Genomic DNA, 23,487 nt, shown 5'->3' with positions numbered 1-23,487 from the left:
TGGATGGATGTTTGTGACTTCGATATTATACAATATGGTTTGTTATAACAAACATTTTGTAGCGCGTCATTTCGGAGGCTCGGTATTCATACAGTTTGTCAATACGAAAATTGATAGAGTTCGTATAATTATGAAGCTTTTTTATTCGGTAAATGATAGGAATCGCCGAAGATTAATCGAAAGGTTTATTAATTGGAACATGAAAAATCATGTTCGCTTATCCAAATGTGGAGAAACAAGTTAACAACTAAAATCCTCCAAATTTCAAAACCTCATAATAACCGTTTTCACCTAAACGAATATCAGGCCCTTTCCACTTTTAGAAGAACGGACCTGAAATAATGATCCTTAACATTTATTTTGCGGACTAACAAACTTTCGGAATAAGAAAATTTTTAATAACAAACCTCCTTAATTAACTACAATTTTTTTTTTTCATTTTCGGAATAACAAACCTTTGGACATCGGAGTAACGAATCTTAGGAAGAGCGAACGTATCAAAGTGCAACCTTAAACCTATTCTTAATCATTACTTTTTTAACATGTGTTTTCAAAATAAGCACAAAAGCACAAACAAATTGACGATCTCTCTGTCTCTTAAATGTAAAATGAAAAAAAAAAAATCTTGGAAAGAATTACAAATGAATATTGCTTTTCATTGATGAGTATAAAACAACACCATGTGATGATAAGCGGAGGATTTGTTTGTTTTCATCAGACACTAATTGTATACTGCATTATTTTTGTTCGCTTGTGACGGCTTTTCGATGAAAAAAAAACATAAACAAACAAAACCTTCTCCAGAGGAATTTGGTACAACGGGAGTGCACTGGCAATTCTTTTCTCTGTGTGTTGGAGCTCGATCCCTTCTCTGTTTCTCAGTCATTTTTATTCAACTGCTTCCACGTCCTTTTCCATTTTTTATTCAACACATGCCCATTACAGACTTCTTCCGTCATTATCCTGCATGTGATTACGTAGCACTTTTCGGATTTGTTTTGGTTTGTTTTGTTTTGTTTTTGTTTTCTGTTTGGTCGCAGCATGTCCAGGCTATTGAGGAAATGAGAGAAAAATCGTCATGAAGAGAAAAATAAGAATGAATTAAGGCATTTAATATCATGATAATTACAGCGAACGTCCGTTATGGAGGCCAAAACTGGATGTGTTCTGTTTGAGACGGCAGCCACCATACTCAAAAGATAAACACTTGGCGCACCTGTCACTAAAAAGTGGCACTGATCCTGTCTCTCCTACTATGTAATCCATTGACTTATTCTACCAACGAACATCCGTGACCAAAACGTTTTCCTTTTGTTATTACAAGTAAATTGAGTGCTGAACATTATTCACTTTTGGGTATGAGCGGCTCGGTGATTTGGTAATATTTTCAACTAACATTAACTCTATGTGCAGTGATATATTTGTAATTATCAGCAATTTCCTTTCTCGGACAGGACGTCCGTGAGCGAAACTTTCAGAACCTGTAACAGTACAAATTGTCTCCAGATCCTTATTAGAAAGAAATTTAAATGCACAGAAGTTACAGAATACGCAAAATTCCATTTTCCTATAACTTTGTTTTCAGTGTTTAGCTGTTTTTGTATAATTAGAGGGAAAACAAGCGTAAAATTGTGAGTAAATTTTCAACGGTTTCTTCATCATGATCACATAACTCATTGTTTACTTCGTAAAACTTTATTTGTGGCTATTGGAGCTAAAAGTTTTAAAGAATACAGGACACTTTCGGGACAATTTATCCCTATCGAAGGGATTGCACACGTCACGGACGTTCGCTGGAATTGTCACGGACGTTCGTTCTACTGATAGGGTCATGTTCCCGGGCGGATAACTAATCGACAGAGAGTACCTAGCCTTCCTAACTCTTTCAAAAATTTGAAAAGGTATTGTCAATGCAAATCATAAGAAATTTGACATCTTCACAACATATGTATTGCTCAGAGGGGGATCAGGAGGTGAATTTTCAGAGAAAATATTAATTATTTGCTTGGTTTTCGGTGAATTGCATGGTCCAAAAACTGCGGACAAGCCTCAGTCTGCCCCAAAAATAACATACAGCTCCTCGGCTAGAGAGCCAAAGGTAAAATGTACCTTCGTCATCAAAGCAAGATGGTGTCCCTCTCGAAAACGTTCTCTTTGTCTCGGAGGTTCGTCTAAAATTATAATTTCGGTTCCTATTTGACAAAGGATGGACAGAAACTCAAAAAAACATATTATCGTTTGGCTAGATCTTAGTTGATTACGACTCAGAACAATATCACCAATAGCGTTTAATGGGATACGATCTTTATTAGAAAATAGCGGAAGCACGTCCGTGACGAAAACTGAGTATAATTTTGCACAAAAGAATATTACGTCCCATGTACAGGCAGCAGACGTACAATTTTTGCAGGATATGTTCATTAGGTGGAACACCAAATTTTCGTATACATTACAGTTGGGAGAACAAAGTAGACTTTGCAGCAGCGATAGAAATAAAAGCACCACGGACGTTCGTCTGTTTAGGACTTTGATATTTCAATTGCTCTCTGTGATTTTATACGTGCTCATAAAGTTCTTATAATTTTGTGGTTCATACCCATGATATGTCAGATCCAGAACATGGTCAGATATTAGATGCCACGTACGCTTAAAAATGCACATCATTAGTTTGAAAAACAAAAATTATTGTGAAAATAGCGTTTTTTACCGTATTTTTACGCTTTAAGTCCTTGTCAAATGAAAAATATCAGGCAAAAGTCAACCAAACCATATATTTCCTGAAAGGAAATTTACCAATCTTTGAGATGACATGAAAAAAATCTGGTTTCTTAGATCATCCTGGTGTGTTCTAAGAGAAAGAATGTCATAAGGTGCGAAAATTGGCAATTGTACATCGTTCAAAATTCTCACCCATATATATATAATTATATATATGTTTGTGCGCGTGTGTGTGTGTATGTGTGTGTTTGTACATGGTTCTTTTTGTATTCGTAGGCCTATTATTCGTATGCTTTTTCAATTTGCTAATTTTGTAGATATTGATGAGTGTGACAGCAATCCGTGTCAGAACGGAGGAACGTGTCAGGACGAAGTCAACCTGTACTCGTGCCTGTGTTCACCTGGATATAACGGGTCGTACTGCGAAACGGGTGGGTGTGGATTTTGGCAGCATTGAAGCATTCTTTAGACATGACATTTTTGGAGATAATTCGCTTTAAGGACGCAAAAATAATCAAGAATAACCACAGATATTCACTTTCTGATTTGACGCATCGAAGGAGAGCAGAAAACATGGCACTCTTTTTAATATATAGTTGTTTAAATGGACATTTTTTTTTTACTAGTACATTAAGGTCACAAAATATCGATGACTGTAAGAGCTATTGTCTGTTTAACCATTTTATGTATACATTTTGGAGATCAGACAGAGAGGAAGAGAAGCAATGAAGAAATTCTTGGGTTTAAAATGTAACCATAATCGATATGATTCAGCTTAGATTTGGAGGTTCAATCCGTCAGTTTCCTATATTTCATCATTATATCATTTGCTTTTTGACCATCTAAGTGGTCTTATTCCTTCATATTTTGTTATGTTAAAGATATCGATGAATGTGACAGCAATCCATGTCAAAACGGAGGAATGTGTGTCGAGGCAGTCAACATGTACTCTTGTCTGTGTTTCTCTGGGTATAACGGATCGAACTGCGAAACTGGTGAGTGAGGATTCTGGTAGTATTAAAGAATTTTTCAGTTTCGAAATTATAGAAAATTATTCTTCAAAAGGACTGTTTGTTCTCAATTATAAGATTCATCATCCCCAAGTTCATAAAGCGAAAACAATTTATGTAGATAGTTGCGTATGATCCCATTGTTTCTATTTCTATGTTATTTTGAAATTGTATGTCACGTTTTTTAATCATATTTGCCATTTGTTTGATTTTGTTTGGGTGTGTGTGTGTGTGTGTGTGTGTTTGTGCTTGTGGTTTATTTTACAGAAATCAATGAGTGTGACAGCAGCCCGTGTCATAACGGTGGATTTTGTCAGGATGCGTTCAACAGCTATTCTTGTTCATGCGCAGCAAGCTATGATGAACTAAACTTCGACGAAGGTGAGATGATCCGGGCAATGCCTTTTTACTTATTTTTTTCAGCACTTACATTCTTATTGTGTCTTTTTCAAAATTGATTCATACATCCTTCATTAACTGTAATTTCATTTAAGCATGGGGATACCAGGAACTTGGATGGCTGGCCCCGCCGGCTAAGATATATTCGAAAATCCCCGTTACGAATTGTGTACAGCTAAAAAAAAACCGGGAAAAAAACAACAACAGTAGATTCATCAACATCTGCCACTGTCATTTCATCCGGCAAAAAGATTAATCTATCACCTTTTTTTTTTTTTTTTTTTTTTTTTTTTTTTTTTTTTTTTTTTTTTTTTTTTTGGGGGGGGGGGGGGGGGGAATCGAATTACACGCCCGAAGAAAACTCCGAAGAGGTAGTATGGCACCCTAACCCTAACCCTAACCCTAACCCTAACCCTAACCCTAAGGCATACTCTATGTTCAAGGACGTTAAAGGTGAGAGCTCACAACATGATTGTGATAAATGAAAGAAAGATATTATTCAGAGGGGTGAAGGTTCACGTTTGAGTTTCTTCACTATGTCTCCCTCTACAAATTAAATTTGCTAATATCGCAACTGCTGATCTGTAAGTTAACAAACATGTCGTAAGAAAAGGAACCGGTGGGTCTCCAACCTGTCATCTACTGCTTTCCGGGCAGCGACACTACCACCAGGCTGTTCCTGATTACCGGCAGTTACACGATGAACCTGGAACAAGCTCCTATTATCACAAGCACAAGCTATACTATCAATTCGGCCAACTTTCTTACATCGAGTGTATGTAACATAATATGTTAGCATTCAATAAGACCCCATCCTCTTTTTTAGCTTCCATGTCATGTTTCCTTCACGTATTTCTCAGGAAGGCGTAAACATTGGTCGTGTTGCTGTTGTTTTTTCTTGGGAAAGAGGGGGCAAAGATCTGATCTTATGCGTTCGTGTTTTGTTTGTTTGTTGTTGTTTTTTGTGGGGGATGAAGAGCGTCTCGATTTAATAGCCTATTAATTTCTTTAGTTTAAAAATAGGAGTATAGGGACTATCTGAGGTTGTGGCTGGATCTAATTTTAATCTTTTTAGACAATATATATCGTCTCATATTTGTTATACATAGATAATATCTTGTATGAGACAAAGTGGCTGCTTTTAAAGCACATCTAGAACTATTTGCTATTGCATGACTTGTGCTGCTTTTTTTTCTTTTTTTTTCTCTCTCTCTTTTTCCCGATGATTGTTCTTATTTACATGTTCATGTATGTATTGATTTGTTTTTTATTCCAATAAAACACATAAAAACAAAGGTTGTGGCTGGTCTGGGTGCAGCTTTCTCTCTGATGATAAAGTAGTTGTCATTCGCAATACTGCAAAGGTCATGTTCTCATCGTCCTCAACCTGTAAACCTTTGCCATCATCAATGGTCGTGGATAGTAGGCCTACTCACTCTGTAGAATTTAAGGAAACACTAAAATCATTGTCAGCCGGAATATTATATTCCCATTCGGGTCCAATCGCACCTTAAGTGGGGGATGCTTTTGATCTCGACCGTGAAAAATATCATATCTTATCTCAACAGCCCACATTGATTCGCGGCATTCGTATTGGAACGTATCAGAACATAGCTACACGTACTAGATCGGCAATCCCGCTCGTATTGATCGTGTTAGATCAGTACCAATCGTGTACTCAATCGGGACAATCTTATCGGATCTTTGTTAAACGGGGGACAAGATCGTGACAGATCGTATTGCTTGAGACAGAACAAATGTGACCATATCGCATCGAAGCGTACCAACAAGTATAAACTCGCATCATCAAACTTGAAATTTCAGACGAGTTCGACAAAACTTCCACGATCAGTTACGAATGTCCTATCGTGGCGTTCGTAACGGATCGCACGATAGTTGGAACGCCGCTTCATACCCCGTTCCCACTGCCGATCAGATCAACTCGATAAAGCAAGATCAATCCCGATCACCTATTTTTACCAGAGCATCCCGACCAAATGCTCGATCGTTCTCCAATACGATCCCTTCCCGAGCGCTATTCGATCTTTTACGATCCACATCCAACCATTCTCGACATCTTCAGAATCTCTCCTCGACAACAACACAGATCTCTACTCGAATATCCCGATCTACACACAATCAGTACAGGATCACTATACACGGTCAATACTCGATTTCTACTACACTTCTTAGACCAGCTCGACATGACTCGATCTGTGTAAGATCTTGCATCGAACGGGTCGGCAGGTTCGTACAGTGATCGAGTGAAAGAAGAATTGGTTACAGTATTCGTTTTGTTTAATGAGACAACTCAGTATTTATGCTTGAATACGGCGTGGCCCCAAAGAGTGCTATAAAACTTACTATTAATTGCAAAAGCATGAATGAACGACAGAAATGATTATCTTTAGTATAGGTTTTACCGGCCAATTTCGCACTTTTGTCAGTCCATTTGATAAAAGGTTCATTCAATTCAGCGAAAATCCTCATCACTGCACATTCTGTCATTCAAAATTGCAAGTTGTTCGTTCAATTTAGCCTTCCGATCAATGAAATTTGCACATGTGCCTTTCGAATTCGTAAAACGGGCATTCAAATTGGCACGTGCCCTTCAGTCATTCAAATTCGCCAGCACTGGCGAAAGGGGTATTTCAGTCATTCAATTTCGCGTATGGGCAGTCAAATTCCTAACAAGTTCATTGAAATTAATGTCATGTTATTTCTTTTTTGAAAAGGTGACAACATTTAAACGCGTATTTCTATGTGACTTATTGTTTCATCCACGCACTGTTAAGCAGTAAAAGTATCGTATTTTTGACCATATCATGTAACTCGAGTTTGTTGTTCTGTAACGCCCCTTTTCTTTCATACATGACATTTTAGGCCTACATGTACCAATACTCTAGTTTAACTTCATCTTCTTACAGTCATGACGGTACAAGTTAGATACAGACGTATCTCTCAAGGGGACAGAAAAAGAATTATAGGAATATTTGATGATCATAACCTTGACTTCCTACAACTGGCCGACACACGGAAAGGAGCGCTCAACGGCGAGATAAGTTGTGGCCATTCACATGTTGCACTTCGGACTTGAAGAGTCACTAAGCACATTAAAGAAAAAAATATGTTGCTCAAATCTCTGAAATTAGTACGAAAATATGAAATGTAATGACGCTTGGAAAACAATGAATATGTTAAGAAAATAAAGAAAGAAGCAAACCATAGACATTCGTGCTATTGACTGCAAAAGATGATTGATTGCCGAAAAAAAAAATGAATTGGAATGAACAAGACCAGCATGTCCGTGATCACGTGACTATATCATTCTAAACTGAATGAACGAATAACCAAATGGTGCTTGTTTTACGAATTTCAATTGAAAAAGTGTTAATTAGAATGAGGCTAAAGGTAATTTGAATGCTCCAAAATGAATTCGAATAAAGAGATCATAAAATTGAACTACCGAACATGTCATCTATGGTATATTTTGCTAAATTGAATGCAGCAATTGGGAATTGGACTGACAAAAGTGCGAAATTGGCCGGGAAAACCTATAGTTGATAGAAGAACACTTCCTATTTTGAAACAACAATCATCAATTCCCGTGTAGGCGTTTCGATTCTGTAGTCATTTTTCCTGAAAAAACGATGAAAAAGGCTGATCACTGCTGTTTGTGAGCCACTCAAAAAGGTACAAAAAATGCATTCAGTTGTATTCATTCATTTTATCCGTTTTCAGTAGCTATTTTTGACGCATTTATTATCAGTTTTTTACGGCTTCACTATCGCTCAGTCAAGTATAATATCAGTGCCCAAAGTTACAGATTTTATAAATCACAAATTTTCATGGAGATCAAAGCGCCTGCACGAAGATTGATTATGATTGTGTCAAATAAAATTTGAGGTGTTCTTTCTATTGAATAATGTAACGATTTCATTCAGCCGCTCATATCTTTTTAAATAAGAGACAGTTTTGTAGCACTCTGTCTGCCGGGACACCATGTATAATAGGTTCGTTCATATGCATTCGATATTTGCAGTGGATGTGGAGAATAGCAAATCTAAGTTTGATGTCTCATAAAAAAATTTTAAAAAGAAGTGTTATACCGCCAGGCTTCGTAAGTGCATCACATATAGGTGGGCTGAAATTGATTTGGTCTAAAATGAAACATAGGCCTATATGCCCATAAATGCACCAGAGATTAAAAAAAATTGACTGTTCTACACCCCTAATGAGTCGTGTTATCTTTGTCATTATTGTTCTCATTATTAAAGAATGAAAAAGTGAATGAAAAATATGTATGTATTCATTGATAAAGTATAGGCCCAAGAGCGTGTAAAAGAAAATACATTAAATTCTAAATTCATGAAGTGTGCTGATTTATGTGGAACAGAGTACATTATTATGAAAATAAAACAATATAACATTTCACACTAGCAAAAAATGATGAAAATCTTGGTTGTTCATTTTTTGTCAACTTATTCCAGCCAATCGATATCATGGTGGACTTCAAGCAATGTACATACAACTCTCAATAACAAAAACCTTATTAAGTGAAGCAAAAGTGTAACATCTACGTAAATACAAGTAAATCACTGAGCATTGAATCTACTTTACAACTACTGTTTTAACACGTCAGCGTAAGAAATAGATTTTATATCAACGTAACCAACTTCAACTTTGAAACAGACAAGCTAGCAAAAGAATTCAAGAAACATTTCACAGTTTATATTAAAGTCAAGTAAATAATCTAGAAAATTTCCTTTCACGTTACAGTCATATTGCCAGAATACCGAATTTTTCTCAGTTTCAGTTGTGTTTCCTTTCTTTCTTCTGGTATTTTTGTCTGGAGAGTCTAATTCTGCCATGTCTGCTGTTTAGGGTTTGTTGTCTTTTCTCTCTTCGTGGCCCTTTTCTTTTCTTCAGTGGGCCAGGAGTGGCTGAAGATACTGACGACATTTAACTTTTAAACGTGATCAAGGACTGCATATATTTTTTCTTGATACCTGAACAATAAATGAGTGCTAAGAAAGTACGTCTGCACCTGCTGCAACCACTGTCAAAAAGTGTTCGGTATTTGATCGAGTGCCGGTCGAAGCATGATCGCGTTTAGTCGAGTATCAATCGATAGCAGTCCTATATCGGTAGTGTAGCGGTCGAGTTATTCATGAAACTAATGAATCCTGGATCAAGATGATCTGAAATCAATCGTGTAGCATTCGAGTATAACTCGAGATGATCGGGAACTGAGCTCGGGGAAAAATCCGTTCCGACCAAACTAGATTTCTACACGACCGATTCCCGATCAGCTCGATCTCTTCTCGATCACTACCCGAGCTGTTGGTGTTCGGGCTTCCTACTCGAATATTTTGGACATGTCCAAAATTATCGTGAAGGAAGCAGGAGCGATGCCGATCAAGGTAGATCGACCCCGAATACCAATGCCGAGCGAGCCCAACCAGGCTAAAAAAGCTTGATCGGGATTGATCGAGTTGATCTGATCGGCCGTGGGAACGCACCATTAGGGACCTTTAGGTCTGAACGTTTGGATTAATCTGATTACTGCAGATTTTGCAATCAAGGCTAATTGATTTTACGGTCATTAATGATAAAATTCTTCGTGGAAGGCAGCTTTCATTTAAAGCCATTAACGGGCCATAACTTTGGATGTTCACTCACGTGCTTTTGCATACCATCACATTCTCTAGAAGACAGATTTTATGAACTTTATGAAAATGATATCCTAATCACCTTTATTTGTCAAATCAAATTAATGCAATCAATAGAACAAAATAATGTAGGTACATTGGGGGAATGACTTGATTGATCTTTATTGGAGTTGATGTAATGTTAAGAATTGGCGAATTCAGTAGTATAATAGAGTGGTGAAAAGAAAACTTATACAAAACATGTAAATGAATCTCAGCGTATGTGGTTCGATACGAACACATAACATACATATATAACATAAACAGTGGAAGAATGAAAAGCAAATAAATGGAGATGAACTCATGGTATAGAGTGTATGCGATTACTTGTACAGCAGACGTTGTTTCGTATTGCTTGTTGTTGGTGCCTGGGTCCAAGTGATACAATAAGAGAGAAAGTGTATTTTGGGGATCTAATGTTATGCCGTACATTTCAGGCGGGCTCAAACTTTGTCCTTGTAAGTATGTCAAGTTGAATGTAGTTGAAAAGGAGAATTGTTTCAAGAGTATACATAGAACATTCACGAAAACACGTACACTCTAACACGACGGAGGAAATAGCCATGAGTGTGGTTACAGCAGAGAGTGGGGTTATATTAACTATATCATTTTATACTTGAATTAAAGAGAAATGGTATTTTTTCATGTGCGTTTCAACTGGTTTGATTATTCCAAAAGCTACAATACGGAGGATTTTCATCACCGACTACTCCAACAAGCGCATTCTGGCGGCTGACCTTGAAACACTCAACTTTACCGCGTCTATCAAACTGGAGGAACATCCGCTTGACGTATCGTATGACGAAATTGACAGGAAGCTTTACTGGACCACCTCCTCTGGCGTCTGTCGCTCCTCTCTTCTGAACAAGCAGCAAGAACGAGTTACCAATACCGTCAGTAAGCAGAGTTATTAAAATATTGGGTGCTGTTCGTTATTCCGAAGGTTCGTTAATCCGAAACACACAAATTCCCTATACCTAGCGGTTCGTTAATCCGATAGTGAAAAAGAGATCGTTAATCCGAACATTTATGGCGTTATTCCGAAGGTTCGTTATGCCGAACATTTGTTGCGTTATTCCGAAGGTTCGTTAATCCGAAAATGAAATAGGTTTCGTTATTCCAAAGGTTCGTTGATCCGAAATGAAATAGGGTCCATAACGATCCTTCGGAATAACGAGCTTTGTTTATTTTCGGATGAACGAACCTTCGGAATAACGAACCTTATTTCATTTCCGGATTAATGAACGTTCGGAATAACGAACCTTACCACATTTTCGGATTAACGAACCTTCGGAAAAACGAATCTTCGGAATTGTAACCAAAATACTTACGCTGGACAGCATACCCAAACATCCACACTCACGTATGCAAAACACATAAACACAAGTTGCACTTCCATTGACCCGATTTCATCTAACAATATCTATAGGTAAGAGGCAAGAGTGAGGGCACGGGAGGTCGAGTCCTGTTCCTAAAAGGAACGAATAGTGGAGAAAGGGAGCTAACATTGACACTAAAGTGTTTGCGAAGACAAGGTGCTCAAGGTTTTTGTGACATCTAATCATGTGAACTGCATTTAACTTGAATCGACATATATTATCAAAAGTTCTTAAACTTGATTAGTAATAACAGGTTAAACAAAATATATAACGTCGAACTGGTTTTTAGGAGTATTACATGGCATGGAACATTGTACTGAATTATTGTTTACCTTATTGCGGCAAACATTGTAGGTCAGAGGTATTGGTCAATTCCGAATGGAAGACAAAAAAAGAAGACTAATAACACATTCTATTTTTCAACTAAATGTAGCAAACTACAGTACTCAACAACATTTTCTTTTCCAGAATTTTGCAATACAGACTAACTATGATAGCTCACAAAAATAGAAATAAAAATTCAAATTCATATTACTTAAACCCTGTAAAAGCTTTATGTTCGTGCACAATGAGAGTTTTTCCATTGCATGATATAGGTGATGCGGAATTTCAAGGCATACAGCAGCAACCTCCCCTCAAGCATTCTAGTTTAAAGTACGCGTGCAAGCTCAACCAAACATCGGCTACATGGCGCATTAAGACTCAATGTGTGAATTTCCAGAAATTAAAGACACTGTTATCGTTATTCCGTATCGAAACGTTGCGTCGGAAAATTGGAGTGAAAATTTCTTTTCTTGTTTGTTTGTTTGGCTTGAGGCTAATTATTGGTTATTTTCGCTTTTGCTTGACAAGATTAATCCCATAATACACAGTAAACATTATAGGCCTGTGTGAAAAGTGACTGAAAGACAAACTCAATTCTCTCCTCTCCTAGCTTTTTGTCGACGGCCCTGACGCTTTTGGAGTCTGTAGAGCGCCTCGGTCTACTCTGCATACTCCAACTGCGCCAGGGCTGTCGACAAGAGACTGCTCATCTCCATGCCATATCTTGGTTACAGGCAAAAAGACAAAAATTAACGGCTCAAACTGGTCGTTTTCAACGTATCCAGGAGAGTGAAATTCGTAATTTGATATGAAATGAGTATACATTTCAAATCAAAAGTTTATTCAATAAAATTTCAGTATCGAAAATCAGTCACATTTTCATAGGTGTAAGTTACAGAACACCAAGCTCTAAAACATATGACTTCAATGAAAGTGTTTCAGATATGCTTGTGGAAGTATTATGTAACAAAGTCTGAGGGGACTTTGTTATCTGACATGTATTCCTATTTAGTATTTCTATACTTTATATGCTTAAAGTCACTTGAAAAATGATTGATTCTAAAGCTAAACAACGAAATTCACAACATTTGCAGGCGGTTTTTTTTTCCAAAGATGGAGTTGGTAAAAATACACTATTAATATGAAAGAATGTGATGAAACACACTGATATAATACAAAATAATTAACTAAAACGATATGTTGACATTGACGCTTTGGTGATAGTGTGGTTTACCATAATGCTCCCAACGTATCAATTACGTATTAATCGTATTAATGGTATAATATCGTGTAGCTCAGGATATGTTTTTTATTATTATTACACTGTAATTCTCCACATCGTTACATCGGAGTTGAATTGATAAGTTTACATCAATGTCAAGTTTGGAAGATTCAATTAATGTTGATGAAAAAGCTGGGCAGGTTAGAATACAATCACCCATTCATTCATATTTCAGTGAGGTCTATGGGCGAAGAAAGGATTTTTTTCTTTCATTGATTTGTTCCACCTTTTATCTCATTGTTTCTTACTATTTATCAATTCAATGAAATGTCAATATTCAAACTTAAGGAAAATGTAGCATTTTGCATTTGCAGCTCGCAATGGACTCGCATACAGCGAGCAGTGGACTCGCACGCACAGAGCTGCAGCTGAATCGATCGCAGCTCTACGGTGGCGCGCTGCTGTGGCGAGGACATTACTCTCTGTGTGCGTGTGCTCAAATTATAGCGAGCTGCCTTTGCAAAAGACGAGAGAAGAAAAGGTGGCTTTATTTTTGCCTGATCAAAGGTTGACATATTTTTTCAACTATTATTTTGCAGTGCACACTAAAGTGTCTTTAGACTCATAGTATATGGTTGTTGTTGTTGTTGTTGAATTTTTTTTTCACACGATGCATTGTATTACTTTCAAATGAGGACCAGCAAAAACGAATTACGACGAAAGTTAAATTTTTAGCATGTTGATCATGTTCATAAAAGTGTCATCAAAGTGACACGGCAAATAATTATCTTCACTACTTCATCTAATTTCTAGACCCAAAAGCGCTCGCTCTAACGCAGTCACCAAGAGCACTTTACGTGTTGTATTACACTAAGCTCACCAACATGTCAATTGACCCAGACGGGGAGGAGATGGATGTATTGGACCTCCCTATCGAGTATGCAATTGCCTTTGTACTTTACAAAAGGTGAGAATATGTTATATTTTCGATCAAACTTTCATGTGAATATTTCATCTTCAAGTATTTCAGAATTTTGCACATTTGACATTACATGGTGTAGAATATGGAAAATGACGTAGCTTTGTACAAGACATTTTTTTAAATAGAGCACCAATTGGATAATGATGTTGTACAATTGTATTAAAACATCATCACGTGTTGCTTTGTATACGGCTGCTGCTTGATCGCTCAACATATATCTCACGACTTCTCGTCTTATTTTCTCCTTCTTTTGTTAAAATTTGTGATAAAATAATAAAACAAATAATTATACTCTTTCTACTTTCAAGTTTCTGGTTGAAACTTTGGCCATCGATTGAAAGGCCTGCCGGGCTCCAACATATTCGAGAATCCCCGCTTTAAAAAGGGTACACCTTTATCACTAATCTCTACATATATTTTAAACTGTACACACAGCCGAAGAATATAAAGAGTTTGTTCGCAAAAACCGATAAGTCCATATTTGCCAAATGGAGATATTTGCGATTAAAGGTCAAGAAAAATAGAGAGAATAAAAAGAACATTTTTGCTTCTTTTGACCATAACTTCAAAAATGTACCTTTATATGTAGTGACCAATATATCATTTAAAAGGTATTATTTTGTACTTTATGACAGAGACCGTACTTCAAAATCTTCAAAAATGGACTCATCGGTTTTTGCGAACAAACTCTTCATATCGACTTGAGTACACCCTTAATGATGAGTGCACGATTTGAACGATACACGTATTCTCTGACCGGTGCTATGCGTGGTTTCCGAATGTTACCCGGTGGGCAGCGAATTGAAATTCCCCACGCAACCGAATCTAGAAGGCAACGTCTTTTATTTTTTTAATAATATCAACGTTGACGTAAAAAGGAGTAACAGTAGGGTTCGTAAGTTAACTTTTTTACAGAGGTAATTACTTTCAAACGATGGTTGGAAATTCGACTGTGATTGGGGTGTTTTCCTACGTAAACGAAAGAAAGTGACTGCAATGTATGGCGCGTTTATATGTTCCATCTTTATTCAGTCTTATCTTACTCACTTGTTACCTGCCATTAGTTCATTATGATGTTATGTATTAACCAGTGACTTACTTGCAAGGCGCATCTAGTTGAGTTTTACAAAGTTGATGTATTTCTAGATTATCTGTGATCACTTTCTGTTTCTGTACGAATTCTTGTTTTTTTCTTCCTTCTGTGTAAATTTTGTGTATTGATTATCTAAAAGCTCAAGCTCTTAGCACTTGAAACTTGCGGCCAATATATCTCACGAGCTTAGGATGCCTTAACTTTTACTCTCAGTGACCTCAGTATGACGTCATTATCTGAAATCACATTTCTAAATGTCATTCTGCATTGAAACTTGATAGGTACATATTGCATGTAATTAGCTATGTCTACAATGGACATAATACATGGCCCTGATGCACACATTCGTGCGTGTACCACATTCCAGAATGTTCAAATTGAACTAGAAATCATTTTGTATACATTTCAGACTATTTTGACTTGTTTTAAGTTTGTGCCCACGTCATTTGTGCCAATATACGCGTACGTCGATCAAAACTAAAACTAAAAATAAGAAATCATATGACATTCGCTTCTGATATCATGGAAATAAACTTAACATACGAACCCGTCAAAGTTGAAATTAGGAAAGAAACGTTGGTTATAAAGGGACAACCACCTAAGAGCTTCCTGCAACCACGTGGTCAAAAGCAACCTTATACCGATAAGTCCGGGTGCCAGAGGCTCAATTTTTTTTAACCGGTTTGAGGGATGCTGAGTCCGAAGCTGGACGATGCAACTGTAACATCCTCAAGGTTTTTGAGATATTCCAGATGGACTCCAAAATCCGCATTTCCTTTCTGTTTCCTTATCAATTGTAAAGAAAAAGGAAACAAAAGGAAGGTTGCAACTGATTGACGAATTGCCCTACATCGACGTAAATAAGCATAACAATAAATAAATAAATAAATGAAAATAAATAAATATTTAAATTCATGAAATTGTTCCTTTCATGAATTTGAATAATTACGCAGTACCCGCTGCATGCTATATAATTAGAACCAACACTTGCTGTCGGGCGAAAGCTCGGTGGTCTAGTGGAGATGACGCCTGTCCGGTGATCAGGAGGTCGTAGGTTCCAATCCTGCTGGAGTATGCACGCCCGTGATTTTTTATCATGGCTACTTCTAAAACACTGATCAATTCAGTGCTTATTTACGTCGATGTAGGGCAATTTGTCAATCAGTTGCAATGAAAACACCTCGACGGAAGAATTTCATGAATTGGAATAAGTTAAAAGAAGGTTTTACCTTATTTTGAGAGTGCTGCATTGGCATCCAGAAGATGCAATATAATTGCTGTTTCCTTAGGAAGTTGAGGTATTTATGATAGCCGCCAAAATTGATATCTCTGTTTATTTCCTTATAACATTGGAAAGATGAGATAGTTTTCCTCTATATCAATTTTCAATTCAATTCATTTATTTGCATTCTTCTTTTTCCAACAAAACATAACACAAGATAAATCATTAATTGCATCATAAAGACAAATATTTGCCTTTGCAATAGATAAATGATACCGATAAACATAAAAGCCCATACTGGCCAAAAAAAAAAGTACAAAGTCATGCTTAAGTTGAAAAAAAAAAGAATTAAGAGGTCCACTAAAAAGCAAAGCTTGTATATTGTGAACCGTTCATAAAACTTATGAATTATTTATTTACAAACACTTTTCACAAATATGATATACGACAGGACGGGACAAAACAGGAGAATACAACAACATGACACAACTTGCCTGAATAGATGGAATAGATGGAAAGAATGGAAGGAAAGAGAGAAAATGAGGGAATGAGAAAATGCCTACACGCTGAACAAGGACAATGGAACAGGTGATGGCAGAGAATGTGCTTCACAGAGTTGGCGCTGCATGCAGCTGTGCAAGGATTGTGATGGCTACTAGATTACGTAATAATGAAATCAGTGATTGAATGATTGGTGGATGGATGATGATCCCTGAGGTTGACGAAACCTATAGCTAATGGGAAAAAAAGCACATCAGAGAGGATTTAATAGAAAAAATGTCAACTTGCGCTTAAAAGAATACAAAGATGGGGATTTTTTTTTTTTTTATTTCACAGCTTAGTGAGTTCCAAAATCTAGGACCGGTGTGTATAAATGTATTCTGAGCCAATAAAGTTCTCAGGAGGGGCAAATGAAACTCACTAAAATGTCTAGTGGGATAATTATCAAAAGAATTGGATCCGTGGGAACATTCGAGTTGAAAATACTGGGAAGTGCATTTACATTGACCAAGTTGAAAAATATACAAATCTTTGATTGTTCAAAATCTTATATGTAGTAAATAATGGCTCTGTATGGGAACGTGGCGGGTCGCCACAAATAATACGAATAGTCTTTTGTTTTTGTAATTACAGTAGTTTATCTGGGAAAGTTTGATGGGCACTACCCCATGCTAGGAGTCCGTAATTAAGATAAGGTAAAATTAGAGAAAAATACAACGTCAACAAAGAGGACAATGGAATATTCAAATTCAAATTCAAATTCAAACTTTATTGTCACTTTCTTTTTTCAACAGAATGTACATGAAACAATATTATGAATTTGACATGCGACTCGTTGAAAATATACATAACCAGACAGGATTACAACATGTTCATGTCTACATGATCAGTACAATAGAAATACATACACTCTATATACACTCTGAGAAGAAAAAAGTGGACGTACCCACTCAAAAGACTAAACTTGTAACATGTGGGTACCTCTGAGGTAAAGGGGGGGGGGGAATGGGGTGAAAACTTACAACTACAAAGAGTTCGGGAAACGGGGAAGTGGGGAATGGAGAAAAAAAAAGAAAACAAAAGTGTGAAAAAAGGGAACAAAAAAACAGGGAAAAGAGGAAGAGAGAGAGAGAGAGAAAGAAGCCAACAATTTTTGATGCATACACCAAGGGCGAAAGCCCACAGAGACAATTAGCCAAGCGTCTTCGAAAGTGACACATTGTCGAGCTGCTTTCCAGCGGAAGAGATTCTAACTGTGAGGACGAGAGAACGAGAGCACGTATAGAATGCTACCAGGCAGTAAAAATGATTTATGCCTCAAGAGAACGTGGCCTATGGTGAAAGAAGAGAAGATGATATCGTGCTCACAAAATAAATTACAAAATTAAATACATTCGGTTACATTATAAGACTTCAAAAGAAACATTTTCAATCTCTTTTTAAAAGAACTCAATGAAGGTGCATTTTTTTATATTCATAGGAAGGGAGTTCCAGAATCTTGGACCTATATACATAAATGAAAGTCTGTTGAGCTAGCAAGGTTCTTAACAGAGGTAAATGAAATTCATTAGACTGTCTAGTTGGGTATCTATGGTATGTCCGGTTACGCATAAACATGGAGTTAAATATAAACGGGAGGCAATTATTATTACAAGTATACATAAATTGCCCTAATTGTAATAAATACAACTCTTTAATTTTCAGAATCTTATAAAAAACAAAGGATATGTATGAGAATATGGAACGGTACTACAAATAAAACGAAGAGCCTTCTTTTGTAACAGTAGAATCCTATCCAATAATAATTGATGCGTGTTTCCCTATACCAAAATTCCATAATTTAAATAGGGCAATATCAAAGATGAATACAATGTTAACAGCGAATGTTGAGGAATAGACAGTTTTAGTCTATTAATAACACCTATGTTACGTGAAATTTTCTTGCAGACATTATCAATATGAAATTTCCAAGAAAGTTTGTTATCAACTGTAACACAGAGAAACTTTATATGGGAAACACTTTCTAAGACAGCGTCACCAAAACAAATGTCCATATTTAAATTATCTAAAGTGTTACTAAAAAGCATATATTTTGTTTTTTGGATATTCAAAGACAACTTATTTGCTTTTATCCACTCACATAAATTTTGTAATTCGGAATTAACTGTCTGCACAAGAATATTTGGGTCTTCATGTGAGTAAAAAACATTTGAATCGTCGGCAAAAAGTATAAAGGATAACACATCTGACGAAGCACAAAAATCATTAATGTAAACAATAAACAAAAGCGGGCCCAATAGACTACCTTGTGGCACGCCACACTTCAGTTCTCTCATATCTAATTATGATTGTTCAAAAATACATATTGTTTGCGATCAGTTATTGTTTGCGATCAGTTTGCGATCAGAATATGAAAGATAAGAATGATTATCAATAGTATGCGCAGCTTGGTCAACAAACGTTAAAAGAGCATGAATGGTGCTGTGTTTTTGAGAATTTGTAAAAACATTATGAATAGTCAGAAAATTATTTGTTCTTGTAAATATGTGACCCGCTACAACAAAATGATCCTAAAGTCGGGCATGGTCGATTATTTGAAAATTGCATGATATAATCCCCTAATCTTTCTGCTTTAAATTGATATATAACACATTTTATGAAAATAATCGGCTGCGGAGATATCGATGTTTAAAAGAGAGCATGTCGAGACGTCTGGAAAATCACTGTTTCGAGAAAAGCGCCCAAAAAGTCTTCCTTTCGACGCAATCGCGATCAAGGGACACGCAAGTTAGTTTTCACCTCTGGACAATAGAAGGTAAGCCCTAGCAACCCCCGAAGAGTTCATTCAAGCACATCAGCATCGGCGGTCTCCTCACCAACCAATCAGTGACCAGGATGTGAGAAGCGGCTGAGCATAGCGCACCCCGCCCGCACGCACCAGTCGACTGGGCAATGTGCGAGCTTCACGCTTCGGTTAGCAGCAAGCAGCAAACTGACCAATGAGATCACTCTGGTCGTTGTTAGGGGCGGAACCTATCTGTGGCGCTCAATCCAAATTTTTGAACCAGTTTCTGCTTCGTTGAAACGCCAAAAAAAAAATGGCTCAGAAAAACGCTATTTTTTTATATTTCCTTTCATCATTTTGCTTCAAAATTTCGACAGATGATAGAAGACATCATGTTAGACTCCAATAATATATCAAAATCAGAAAATCGTAAGTTTTCACCAATTTTAATGCTCTGACTTCAAACTCGATTTTCACGGCTTCGACCGTGCGCGACTTTAGGACCTTTTTGTTGTAGCGGGTCACATATTAATTTTTCCAATATCTTCGATAAAGATGAAAGCAAAGAAATAGGTCTATCATTACTTATATCAGAATCTTCTCTTTTTTTAATAACGGGAAAACCTTAGCCATTTTCATAAAGTCAGGAAAAACACCACTTGATATGGATTTATTGCAAACATATTTGAAAGTGGGTTAGCAATTGAAGATATAATTCCCTTTAAAGTAAAATTACTGATATCGTCATAACCGGCACTTCACTTGTTATTCATTGCAGTAACAATATCTATTATTTCATATTTTGTTGTTGGAACAAAAAATAAAATGAACTGGAATTGGATTGACCTAAGAATTTAGAAAAAAAAAAATATTTGACTGCGGTATTTTTTCTGCCAAATTCTCTCCAATCATTGAAAAATAAGAGTTAAAAGTATTGGCTATATCATTGGGATCTTCAAAAAATTATTATCATGTCTTATTTTTGTAATATTTAATTTCTGTTTTATATATTCACGGCCTGCTTCAACACCTTTCATGTATTTTTATATCATGTATATACTTTTCTTAAGTGAGTTATATAATAGTTTCTCTTTTCCAACGGTATAATCTTCGTTAAAATATTTTTATACAAAGTGTATTTATTTTTTGACTTCTCAGTTTTTTTTTCATTTTGATTTTATAATATAACCAATTTTTCCTGTTTATTGAACGAAGATATTTTGTAATCCATTGTAATTTTGGAAAGTTTTATAATTAACATTTATATCATCATTATCATAAATACTAGACCAATCAGCCCTATCTAAGCTAGCACCAAGGCTAGCCAAATTTTCTGGTGTAGCTCTACGTCTGGATGAAGAAAAATGAAACTTATTAACAGTGTTTGAGGTCAAAACATGCTATAATAGGAAAATTATCAGTTATATCAGATAAAATTATAGAGAATTTCAGATCTGCACAGAATTAGCAAAAATATTATCAAGGAGGGTGGCGGAATGATTTTTAACACGAGTTGGTTTCGAAATAAATAGCAAAAAAGAGGCTGGCAAAAACATTTCAAGAAATTCTTGAGATGCATTATCATCGTTCTCAATCAAATCAATATTAAAATCACCCATAATGAAAAAAAAAACGTATAAATAAAAAAAGGCTTTTTAATAAGTTTGTTATACAATCCAAACAATCTGTAGGACTTGAACTTGGGGATCTATAAACAATACCATTTATAATATCTTTACTTTGTAGAGTAAAAATTTCCACAAACATTTACTCTAGATTATCATTCATAATATTCAGCTCATCACAAACACTAAATTCAAATCTTTTAGATAAATAAAACGCAACCCTACCACCCTTCCTGTTCACTCTGTTATTAACAATAAGATCATAACCATTTAATGCATACGGCAAATTGTCATCAGATGAAAACATGTTTCAGTTAAACTGATTACTGAAATTTGATGTTTATTTTGATTATCTAGTAATATCTGTAATTCATCAAAATGTTTATTAATACATAGAAAATGTGCATTGTGAAAAACTATTTGTAAAATCTTTAAATTGATCAACAATGACATACTTAGAAGGAGCTTGAGTGGAGTTATCATTATATTATATCTTGTCGAAGATATCGAGGGTGCTGAATCCGAATCTACATGATTCAACTCTTGTATCCCTTAGGGGTTTGAGATATCCAAAGTAGCCAATAAAATTGTAAACAAAAAGGCTTCTTTTTTTGTATTGCATGGTGAATGAATATTTTTTATCTAAAATAAATAAATTGATGGTTGTCCCCAATGTAGAGGGTGCTGAATCCGAATCTGGTTGAAGAACTCTCTCACTCTCGAAGATTCTGAGACATTCAAGATGGCCGCCAAAACGGCCACCGAAAAACTCGATATCTCAAATGAAATAAGTTTGGAGGCCATTAAAAGCTTTCAGCAGTGTAAGAGTGGTATCATCAATATTCACCACTATAGGGTAAACCATTAAATCTTTTCAATTTTCCAACATTTAGGCCCTATATGGAATTTTCATTTTATTAGTCTCGGGCACGCGATTTTAAAACCACTCAACACATGTACAATCACTGTATCGTATGCATACTTCCTTTATAGTAGGCCGGCCAAGACGATTTTTTTTTTTTTTACTTTGGACGGCAAAATTTGTTAATGCTAAGTTTCCCAGCTGAAAGTCTTGCAAAAATACTGAAGTTTAGCATACGGCCGGATGTCAAGCGCGTTTTTGCCGAAAAATGCCTTTTTTAGCCCAAAATTTGAAAGAATGTCAAAAATTGCGATCTTTATTTTTTATCGAAATAAGTAATGGTTAATAAGTACCTTTCAAACTAGAAATGTGTTATCTTCCATTTCAAGTTTAGAACCTGACTAATTAATATACATTTTAATGTAGAATATTACACGCACATATATGGCGCAATGAAACATAAAACCGTGATTTACTCAAAATTGTACTTTGTAAAATCTACCAATATTTCAAAGTTTTTTTAAACTACCTAAATCAATCTATTCAAACAATTTTATTTTTTCGAAGTATAATATATGTTGTGATATCTTACCCAGCAAAGAAATTATAAGATAAGGCGAGAGATAACTCGTTTTATGTTATCCTGAATGGGACGATGTATTTTTACTAGACGCGCATTTTGAATGAAAAATCAAATGTATAGCGTAGGCCCATATATATATTGTACATGGTATAGTGCGTGTAGGTATTTATCTTACATAATCGGTGAAGTCAATGGACAGGTTGGATAGCTGACTGCAAAAAACCCTTTGTGGCACCTTGGTATGACTGAAATGTGCTTCTTTGCCAAAAAAAAAAAAAAATACAAAGAGGGGTGGTCAGCAGTGTTGTTACCACGGCAACTGATCATTGTTAGGTCACTCCCTGAAAATTTCAAATATTCATGATTGTAAAACGTACAAGTGTTGAAACATGCTTTTTGTGTGTGAAAAATGTATCAATCTAACTAATCTATGTTTAACAATGAAACCTAAGAGTTATATATAAATTATTTACTATGTTTGGAAATGGTTGTCATGGAAACCGTGATAACAAATCACGTTTTACTGGGAAAAATTACGATACCAAATCTCCCATCCTCCATACTCACCCCTTCCCCGAGAATGCTTGGGAATTCATGGTTATCAATGCAATGCTATATAGTTTTGCATTATCAGGCCCTGAAACGCAGCCCTGCAAGGGATAGGCACGAAATCACTTTTACTTTTGTAATGTTCTAAGGCGAGGTGTTTGCATTTTATTTTGATCTGTCCTCCCGCAGAAGACTTATTAAATGTTTCTTTTATGATGGTTGATTGTTTACATGAACGTTGTTTGGAACGCACACTTATTCGGCGACATAAGAATATTATATATGTATTCCAGATATTTGTGTGAAAAAGTAAGGCAAATATCACCCTCAAAAAAGAAAACAAGAAGTAAAAAGGAACTAGAATTGAAATGCGTACAATGCTATAACAGCCTCATTTCCCCTTCCCATCATTAAGTCGGTTAAATCATCTAGTCTATAGTGCAGATTTTATTTATCCTTGGCCAAGTTCTATGTCCTTGGAGCAGACATGTGACAAATTGTTTATTTGCAATTCGATTTTTT

At 36.0% G+C, this 23,487-nt stretch overlaps 1 protein-coding gene across 1 annotated transcript in view; it reads right to left on the bottom strand.

Annotated features, from left to right (window-relative positions):
- The window catches only part of LOC139743165 (G-protein coupled receptor GRL101-like), an 81,411-nt gene extending 58,399 nt beyond the window's left edge, over positions 1–23,012 (bottom strand). Inside the window, exon 1 of the mRNA XM_071653674.1 lies at positions 22,984–23,012. Coding sequence (XP_071509775.1) covers positions 22,984–23,012 — 29 coding nt within the window. The remainder of the gene's footprint in view (positions 1–22,983) is intronic.
- Between the last annotated feature and the right edge of the window lie 475 nt (positions 23,013–23,487).

This window comes from Diadema antillarum, unplaced genomic scaffold (assembly GCF_040938485.1).
Source record: "Diadema antillarum isolate AM-2024a unplaced genomic scaffold, OU_Dant_1.0 seq00001055_RagTag, whole genome shotgun sequence".
Taxonomy (NCBI): Eukaryota; Metazoa; Echinodermata; class Echinoidea; order Diadematoida; family Diadematidae; genus Diadema; species Diadema antillarum.
This window is presented reverse-complemented; position numbering and strand designations above follow the sequence as displayed.